This window comes from Corticium candelabrum, chromosome 13 (genome assembly GCF_963422355.1).
Source record: "Corticium candelabrum chromosome 13, ooCorCand1.1, whole genome shotgun sequence".
NCBI classification, from domain to species: Eukaryota; Metazoa; Porifera; class Homoscleromorpha; order Homosclerophorida; family Plakinidae; genus Corticium; species Corticium candelabrum.
This window is the reverse complement of record NC_085097.1, coordinates 1635143-1645000: the sequence shown is the minus strand read 5'-3', so window position 1 is coordinate 1645000 and position 9858 is coordinate 1635143. Positions and strand designations below refer to the sequence as shown.

The 9858-nt window shown below is 38.0% G+C and overlaps 2 protein-coding genes across 4 annotated transcripts in view; both read left to right on the top strand.

Annotated features, from left to right (window-relative positions):
- LOC134188920 (C2 domain-containing protein 5-like) overlaps positions 1-2816 on the top strand; it is a 29145-nt gene extending 26329 nt beyond the window's left edge. For 2 of the 3 annotated variants that reach the window (XM_062657131.1, XM_062657130.1), the window contains exons 28-33: positions 1120-1225; positions 1295-1429; positions 1767-1810; positions 1882-2007; positions 2063-2209; positions 2457-2816. In XM_062657131.1, coding sequence (XP_062513115.1) covers positions 1120-1225; positions 1295-1429; positions 1767-1810; positions 1882-2007; positions 2063-2209; positions 2457-2648 — 750 coding nt within the window. In that variant the 3' untranslated portion in view covers positions 2649-2816. Of the gene's footprint in view, positions 1-1119; positions 1226-1294; positions 1430-1766; positions 1811-1881; positions 2008-2062; positions 2210-2456 lie in introns of those variants that run through there. The other variant, XM_062657132.1, reaches the window with a different exon arrangement.
- A 267-nt stretch (positions 2817-3083) lies between these two features.
- Positions 3084-8785, top strand: LOC134189093 (transmembrane protein 41B-like). Its single transcript, XM_062657324.1, has 7 exons — positions 3084-3209; positions 3276-3396; positions 3463-3591; positions 4650-4743; positions 4810-4914; positions 7690-7828; positions 8439-8785. Exons 1-7 carry the CDS (start codon positions 3095-3097, stop codon positions 8606-8608), a joined length of 873 nt encoding a protein of 290 aa, XP_062513308.1. The 5' UTR covers positions 3084-3094; the 3' UTR covers positions 8609-8785.
- Positions 8786-9858: the final 1073 nt, after the last annotated feature.

Sequence of the window (9858 nt, the reverse complement as noted above, 5' to 3'; positions counted from 1 at the left end):
GAGGTCCCAGAGGGACTTTGAGTACCGACATTGCAGTTGGTCTCGCAATCAGTGCTAAAATGAGAACCTGCCCACTCTCCAGGAAATTGCTTAGCATGGTCCATACTCCTAGGTCGTGCACAGGAACTCAATCAACTAGCCTTAGGTCGTGACCGTATAATGGCAGCTTCTTATCCATTTCCCATTTCCCGTGTGTGTGTGTGTGTGTGTGTGTGTGTGTGTGTGTGTGTGTGTATGTGTGTGTGTGTGTGTGTGTGTGTGTGTGTGTGTGTGTGTGTGTGTGTGTGTGTGTGTGTGTGTATGGTCTAGCTCAATTGGTTAGAGAGTGCATTTGGAGTATGGAAACATCCGGGACGTTATAGGGTTGCAAGTTCAAGTCACAGTGATGGCAACTTATGGCATAGTTTCCTTTGGCAAGAAACTTACGCACAATTGCCTCTCTTGACTCAAGAGTATAAATGAGTACCCGGTCTTTGACTGGAGTGGCAAAGGCCTTCGACTGTGACAAAGTCCATCAGCCACTGAGGTCCAGGTGGGACTTCGGGTGCCCACACCACAGTCGGCGTCGCAGCCTGTTCTCCTGCGAGCACCTGGCCAGGCTCCAGGAGATTGCTTAGCACGACCTATAGATTCTGCTTAGTGCACAGGAACCCAGCCTTCTGGCTGGGGCATTACTGTTTAATGGCAGCTTCTTATCCATTTGCCTTTTTGCCATTTTGCCATTTGTGTGCGCGCGTGTGTGTGTGTGTGTGTGTGTGTGTGTGTGTGTGTGTGTGTGTGTGTGTGTGTGTGTGTGTGTGTGTGTGTGTGTGTGTGTGTGTGTGTGTTTACAAACACATGTTTCTGTAGATTTTGTCGTGTTGATGTCTCAGTAAAATATTTTACGTAGCATGTTAGTATGAATTAAGTCTTGAATCAAATTTAATTTAGACTGAATTTTTAATAGTTTCTCATGTAATTATGCCGGTTTCAGTGTCTTTCTGTCTCCTGTTGGTATATCTATGTGTTTTACAGTTTGTATTTCTGCTATTGCTTTCTATTGTTTAATTTCTCTGTCATGTAATATTTCTTCCTTTTACATACTCTTCTGTTATTGTGACATAAATTTGTGCTTTTAAGGTGGTAGTTACAGGAATAGCTCTTCGACTGTGTGATGGCTATAGGACAAAACAGCTGTCTGCCGGCAGTCTGTCTCAACAGTCTGTTTTATCAGGGAAACTTCCCAGTTAGTTCAGAATTGGGTTCAATACAGTTTCCTACTAATAGTGACATAATTCGACGTCATTTGTTACAGGTAGCCCTGTTAAACAACGTTCATTTGAAACTGTTGGTGAAAGTCCTGCTGTTCCAGCCACAGCTGTGAAGAAGCCGGGAATATCCTCTGATGACCTTCAGTTTCAGATGGAAGACGCTGGAGATTCATCATCAAGTAAGAGTCAATATCAATATACTGATTGACAATCTTAATTGATGTTGAACACAAATTTTCTACATTCTTTTGAATTTGTTGGTCATGTTATTGACCAAACTGTACATTGAACTTATGTTGCTCGATTCTAACTCTGCAATTGTTTTTTAATATTAGTGATTATCAATCAAACATTTTCTTTAGAGAGTTTGCACAGAAAAGATTGTAAAGTGTGTGCAACTAGTTTCATCAATGTTTGACACTTAATAACAATTAATATTATTATATTTTTGACATGTTGAGATTTAGTGTACAGTGTACCAGTTTTAAATAGGTGTACTGTTTTATTGTAATCTAGTGCCTAGTCCAACATCTCAATCCAAACATCAACATTTCTATGTGGTATTCCTTAATGCATACATCTTTTCTACTTGTATAATCTTACCATGTTACTGTATTGACGTTGTTTCTAGTCTAGTAGACAATGGAGACCAAGAGTTGAATTGACGCCTCTCACAGACATCTCAGGAGCCAAGGTTTTGCGTTATCTTGGTCATGTTAACTTTTTTCTTATTCGAGAAAGCACTTCTATTCAGGAGGTTGAACATATGGTTTTACTTCTATGTTGACATTATACTTGGTATTTATTGATAGTGCGGAGGCTTGAGTGCATTCATGCAGGAGTTTTTGGCTGAAGCCCATGCAATAGCTCGAGCTCATGTGGAAGCTGTTGGTGGAAATACTCTGCTTGCATTTAGAGTCAGTGAATGTGTTGTATTGGAAAATCAGACAAAGAATCAGGTAAGCGGTGAAATTGAAACCAGGCTAACTAACCTCATTTCAGAAATACACTGAGCTACATGTGATGAAGAATGGTCTGTCAACAATGTAGAATTGAAATAAATAATTATTATGAATAATTATTATGACAGACCACAGTTCTTAATAGCATACTGATTATTTGAGGTTGGTAGTATCTATGGAGTGGCTCGATGTGATACTAGTCGTGTACTGTAAGTCTTGATGTGATATACGTTGTGGTGTGTAGGGACAAAGTTTGCTTAACATTAGTGGTGATGCTGCTGAAGTTGACTACAGTTCTGCAAATGCAACTTTTGGAGGTGGAGAGTTTAGATTAGGCACTCCTTGCAGCAAAGTCACTCGTTCTGGAAGACATTCACATTCACATTCACAAGAACCACAAACTCCTAAAACTCCTCCTATTGAGACAGCACTTTGAGGACATGGTGACAAAAAGAGTAACAATATTTTTTGTAGTATAACAATGTTGTCGTGTTACTTTTATCCTCCTTCTTGTATATGCTTGTGCACTTGATAAAACTTAGTATAGATAGTATTCTGAAATTTAGAAGAAAAGTGGAACGTTTTGTAAATGAAAGTCAATGCCTACAGACTTTCAAGGTTCTCCCTGTCTATGACTATCCAGTCTATACACACAAGCACCCTGGTACACTTGCAAGAGCTTGCAATTAATTAATTAATGAAGTTAAACATATGCATGAGTTATCAGAACAAGTCGGTGTTATTTGACATGACTGTTTATTTGGCACGACATCAACTAGCATGACATCAACTAGCAGAGAACTAGCATTTATTTGGCATGACATCAACTAGCAGAGAAGGACTTCGAGGCTCCAGACGCGCTAATCTTGCACAAACCTGTGTATGATGTCAGGCCAGCAGTTCAGACCTGTTGTAGCTACAAAACGGCAACCTTTACGTCCCAATAAATCCTTCTCCTCGTCGTCGTCGTTGGTGTGGTCGTCTTCAAGCACCGTAGGTCTGTTCACGTGGTTGTGTGTCTAGTCGCAATTTCGTATTTTTGTTCTTACCACCGTGCGTTTAGGCAGCGAACACGAACATGTTCAGCATAACAGATGGAGATCTATTGGCATATTTGTCGTTCTCTTTTCTGGTGGCCTTCTTCTAATGACGTTTGTTTTCTCTCAGTTCCCGGATATAGAGAAGTAAGGTTGTCTAGCTAGATTTGTGAAATATATATATTTGTTATTACAAGTGTGATTTCTTCCAAGGCACCACTGGGATCATATAAAACTGCCACGAAGTTTGGATGACGCTAAAGACTTGGGGAGAGTTTTATCTCATTATGGGCAGTCACATTATTTTAGTGTTTTACTGCTCGTTGTATGTACGTATATATTGTATCCAACTCAATTCTTGTGACTAGCAGTAGTTACCTGTTGGTCTGCTTGTAGGTTTGTCAATCGGAGTGTTTATTTGTCAGTCTGTTTGCTTGCATGTCTGTCTTTCAGTTTGTCTACACTTCATTGTTTTTGACTATTGTTTGTGTGTTTTTATTGATATGTTCTTTGTGTCGTTTCTTGTTTGTCCAGGGTTTGTTAGTAGTTAGCAAATGTTGTTATCATATGGCATTGCTGCATTTGCTAATTAATTAATTATGTTGAGAAATGATTTAGATGTACTTACATTGGCAACAGCATATAGAAGTCTATCTTTCATGATACAGGTGCTTTACAGAGTCTGTACTGATGACACACCCATGATAGGGCACAAAGGTGTAACATGGCTAAAGTGTTCTTTATGATTTGTAACATTTTAACCAGTTGGAATTAAATATTGAATCGAGTTTTGCAGACTGCTAATGCCTTGACTATATTTGCACAAATATCATGCAGTAAGTGAAGTGGAGTTAGCAAGAGTGTGTAATCTCTTGTACTGAACAATAACATAAATGAGTCTCCGTTCAAGCACGTTGATCAAGTACAAGGACAAATGGTTTGATTACCACAATACAGGTGTAACTGAAGTCACCCGCAGGCAACATCTTTTTCTGAGATACTTATGCAGCAACATAGATTTTCATACAACGTTAAATTAATTAACCAACAACTAATTATCTAATCGGCTGTGCAGAGAACAGGCTATTCAGGTAGTCTTGTAGCTGAGGCTAACATGCTTTCTGCATGCATATACACAACTAGACTTATGGTAACTGTTGATCTGCAGGTTCTATTGTCGTCTTGAAATGAGGTTGTTGCCTTTGAGGTAACGACATTATATCATAGACACAGTAAGAGACAGCTGTATTTTACAATGGATATATTGAAATTAAACTTTAAAATAACCTTGTTATAATTATGAATAATGTCAGTGCAATAACTTTGTATCAATATTTACACATGTATTTATCATTTGCATATTTAATCATTTTTGCTTCCCTGACTTGGAAACCCAACAGCCTACAGTCATTTGCAATACCTGGATCTATATTTCTCAGCATTTTGTCTGGGTTCCTTTTCAGTTTTCCAGTCGCTCTCTTTCTCGTGTGCTTTGTAAGTTTGCTAATAGCACTGACAACTAATAACCTATATGCCACTGTGTATTGTCTTTATGTGTAGTGTTCAGCTGCGGGTGCTACTTTTTGCTACTGTCTTTCAGCATTGATTGGAGTTGGCTTAGTGAAGAAACACTTTCCTGACAAGGTTGCTAGCTGGAGACAACAGGTAATATGATGCTCTTACATAATTAAGAATTACTTGTAAAACTTGAATGCAGGTGTTATAGGTATTTCTATGCCTGATGGTGCATATTAAATTTTTGCATATTGGCGTTTTTGAGGATTTTTCTCTGTTTCTTAGCATGAATATTTCTGAAATTGAAATTTTTTAGTAATCAAACTCTACCGGGCACTTGACATTGTGTAATTGTTTGTTTGTCTCTGTTTGTGTTGTCCTGTTTTTCTGTTTGTTTCAGGGCTGTAGCAAGCCTGCAAATGTAAGCAGGCTCAGCACACGCTAATAGATGTACCACAACAACTTGAATTGCATATTGGTTTAGAACTTCAGAGCCATTCTTAAAAGGAATGCAAATTAATCTGCTTGTGGAAATATTTCTATTGCCAAATTGTATGCAAGACTTATAATTTACATACCAGATGGTGCATAATATATGGTTACCATTTAATTATCTATAGTCTTGCTGTAAGGCTTAACGATTTATCACCAAACAAGAGACTGCATTTTTAAAGATGTGCCCTGACCATGGCGCTAGCAGTCTGGGTGTTCTTATTATATATAGCTATGTGTCTATTTGTAAAAAATGTGTCTGTGTCATTGTGATAAATTCTGATATCTGCCATTCAAATAGGGTCACATGATATTTGGATATGTGTAGTAAAACATGTAGTAGATATCTAACTTGCATGAAGAAAAGAGTATAATTTCATTTGAGTTTAATTTATTCACTTTCAAGAATGGTTCACAAGAGACAGCATTGGCTGACAGACTATGCCCAATACAGTAGTTATGTTGCTCGTAAACAGACCCGTTTTTGTCTCTGTCTGTTGGGGCTTGCTGTCTTTTATTATATGTATGTTGCTGAGCACAGAGTAGCGTTAGTAAATGAGGAGCCCAGGCCCAAGTTCAGGAATTTTGATAGAGGGTATTGCTCTGCTAGCAGTCATAAAACGTTAACTAATCTTCTCTGTTGTAATGAAATTATTCATTGCTAAATGTTGACTACTTACTGTATTGTTGCAAATATAAGCCGTGCATATTTCTGTATAAGCCAAATTGGAATTTAGGCTATAAGTATTTAAGACAAGCTTATATTCAAAGCAGGCTTATGTGCCATTCAAACACTCTTAGACCACTTGAAAAGCAAGATTTGCTAAGATATTAGACATCACTACCATGAGGTACTGGTGTCAAGAGTGTCAGCTGAATCTTTGTCATCATGGTCAATGTCATTAAACATTACGCTCAGCCTGACTCAAGCGGACGTGTACATAACCGTGTAGGTACCTGTTCTGTGCGTCTTGAACAAAATATCAGCTTCTAAATGCGACCGGCTTGTACATAGCATGGGGTCTTCAATTTTCAGCTTTTACTCGAAATTAGTTTGTATTCGAGGTCGGCTTTTATTTGCGACAATACAGTATCTGCTAGGCTGACTATAGTTTATACCTATGTGAAATACTGCAATTCTTGTAGAAAAATTCTAGTTATCAGCAGTATTGATTGTACAGAAATGGGCTACTGTGATTTAGTGTGCACAGTCTTGAGATAGTCAGTCTAGAATGTTGAAAGAGCCCATCTGTGGTAGCAAAAGCAGAACCTTATTGCAGTCTAGGATCGCTAACCACTCCCCTGCATGACTCTCTGTTTTCTCTCTCTTTGGATTCCAAGGCTTTACTGAAGCACCTGTGTTTATTTAGTAACAACTTACTACATAGGTGCTACTATTCCAAATAGCTTCATTTGCATAAAAAAAAACACGAAAAGCAGTAGCATGAACATACTTTTATGAAACACTTGTATTGTGTTTTGTTTGAGATGATCTTGGTATTATTCGAAAGTGCAAGTGCTTGAATTATTCCAATGGCACAGCCAACCTTGTAAACCATACATACCTACACGCGAGGATATAAGGATTCTGCACATCGAGGTCTTTACTAAGTTTAGTATTTTACAGCATTCTTGTTACATGTGTGGTTATGTGTTTAATTGTCACAAGAGCAGATGCTGCCAATTACCTCAAAGGCTGTAATTACATTTCAATGCTCTTGCTGCGTTGTGTTTATGACAAAGTAATGTGTCTACCATCCTAAGAAGGGAGAAATCATCTTCGTTAGATTGTTGGCATGTTCTTTTGTAGCAGTATGTGTACTCTACTGTGTATTTCATATTTTGTGACGCTATTTGGAATAACAGTGCCTAAAAAGTTGTTTCTAAACAAACACTGGTGCATTATGAACTTCCAGACCCAGGAGCAAACAGGGAGTAGTTGCCTTGTACTGGACAACTGCAATACGTTCCAGAATTAAAAGCAGTTTAGTAATCTTTGGATAAATCATGCTAGAAGGCACCTACACTCATGAAATTAGCACCATTGGAAAGCGCGCTGAGATACAAGGTTGGCACTATCACTTATGCGTGGTGGACGTTTTGTCTTAACACGTTTCAACACTGGTGTAGTATTTGATCGGACGAACAACAAATTTTCGTGCGACATGGTCTAATGTCTGTCTGTTATTTCCTTACTGCACACAAGTTGTTACACTGGATCCGGACCTGGAGCCACAGAGGTTGTTGTAGGAGAAAATATCAATGTATTGATTGGTTTCTTGTGTTGTTGGTTTGGTATGTTACTTGTCAATAGATTGTCTTCTGTTTATCTGACTGTAAGTGTAACAGTTTGTCTGTTTTGTTCTTTGTGTCTGTGTCCCATTGTTTGAAGTATTGTATCTATATTGATTTGTTATTTCTGATATTTGGAAGGTTGCAAAGCATAGAGACAACATGCTCAGCTACATTGTGTTTCTCAGAATTACTCCTTTCCTTCCCAATTGGTTTATCAACATAGCATCACCTCTACTTAACATTCCCATCAACATTTTCTTTTTTGGAACATTTATAGGTGAGATTACTGTACTATAACAGTTGTTGAAGTCAATAGTATGCAGACATGACAGTCAAACTCTGGGGTGTGAATATTTAGTCAATTCACTATCTATACGTTTATAAATGGTAATGTATTTGGATCAGAACACTTAAAGATGTGTTCTGTGATGGTTGTAATAGAAGTGGATAGAATAATGCGAATAGAGAGCAGAGGGCAGTATGTTTCGAATGCTCTCACAATATATTTTCAGAATTTCAAATCTTCTGATGCTGTGCTATAAATATTGGCACAATATTTATTGATTGAGGGACTGTGGCTTTCACCTTTGTACTTTCTGTGGGACAATAACACAAGAAGAGTGGACTTTTTTCATAGTTTTCTGGTCTTGTAAGCATGACATATTAATGGCTCATGAAAGCAGCAGATTATTGATATTTGTCAAGTGCTAGATGTAACTACATAAGCAGCTGTGGGTGATCTAGAGTACAAATTATGCAGAAAAAATCAAAGGATTTACAGGTGTTTGATTTATGTCTGGTTTGGCTTGCAGTGTAGTCAATTTGAGAACATTCTAGGACAGGAATATTTTTTAGACAAAAGTGTAGTAACTACGTTTTGTCCTTAGGTGTGGCACCTCCTTCTATCCTATTTATCCAAGCTGGAAAAACCTTGTACAAACTGACGACTACTGGTGACATTACATCCTGGAAGTCTATGCTATTTCTTGCTATATCAGCTGCTATATCTTTACTTCCTGTGTTATTTAAGAAAGCAATGAGAAAGAAGCTTGAGTAGTAGTATTGTTGGAGTTATTGTCTAGTATTTAGGTAGACATACAGTTGCATTGTCGTCAATTACCGTTTTATTGTCGTTATAATATGCTACATAGAAGACTGTGGATGATTTGTGTATTCGTTTGGTGATATTGTTTGCGAATCCTGTTTATGAATGTGTACTTTTTGATTAACTTAAGTTAACGGAGTAGAACATAGCCTCAAGACAGCACACTTTGGAAATCTTTATAAATGAACTAATGTAGCTAGGAGGGTTGGCTCATTCAAATGTCAGCATAGGATGTGATTTTCTATGTTGTTGATCTCCATGAAACGTTGTTCTTTGCACAGTAGCTTTCAACATTGACTAAATATTAAATTGTAACCATTAATCTTTAAGTGACATCTTTGGATGATTTGACAAACATTTTGCCTAATCAAAATATTTAGAAGTATAAATATTCTACATTTGCGCATGCGGTTCCACTTTTGCTGCCACAGCTGTGTACTTTTTGAAAAGCTATATACAATCGACTTTTCGAGAATTAGGGGCTGGTCATTATTAAGTGTCCAGGGGAGTTGGCAAAATTGTTGGGAGGCCATAAGTTTGAAAATGAAGTAATTTGCAGGGGTCACAGCGCATTTGGGTAATCTTTTGGTGGGGTCATATTTTTATCATGCCTCTAATACCTACAGTTGTATGTAGGAACAGATCTATAATCTCTATTTGCAATAATGCAACTCTATTGCACAGATAATGTACACAGCGGTTGATATTCTCGCGTCTCTGTATAATAGAGCAATTCTTTTGTAGAAAATTAAAAAATTACAACAGTACAGCAGAGGTGCCTACAATAGTTTGAAGTTTGTACAGTAGTGTATTTGTATCATGAAAGTAGCTGCCATATCCGGTGTATTTATAAATAGTGTCATGGCCGCGGCGCGCTACACAATCATCTCTGGGTCTGAGTGTTATACCAGAGTTTAGGTTAGGCCCTGCTTCTTAGTAGTTTGAGACCTTAATAGTTAGTTGAGTAGATGTACATAGAACCTTTTGACGGCGACGGCGTCGCCGTCTTACACCGAATCTTGACCAGAAGATTGTCTCTAGCTAGCGAAAGACTGATGTTTTGGCTTGCGTTTGTTTTTGTAGTTAGTCTTAACTGGGAATAGCAATTGTAAGCTTGTAAAGCATTTTTAAAAACCCCAGTTGTACCAAATAGCGAGGTTGGGTGGGGTTTCGCAGTAGGTCCCGTATACTCGTTTTCTGTT

Bases quoted from the DNA above. Each gene is read 5' to 3' on its own strand.
- LOC134189093 (XM_062657324.1), top strand. From the start codon at position 3,095: ATGATGTCAGGCCAGCAGTTCAGACCTGTTGTAGCTACAAAACGGCAA. The intron at 3,210-3,275 runs GTCTGTTCACGT...CCGTGCGTTTAG, and splicing joins GTCGTCTTCAAGCACCGTAG to GCAGCGAACACGAACATGTT. The intron at 3,397-3,462 runs GTAAGGTTGTCT...ATTTCTTCCAAG, and splicing joins CAGTTCCCGGATATAGAGAA to GCACCACTGGGATCATATAA.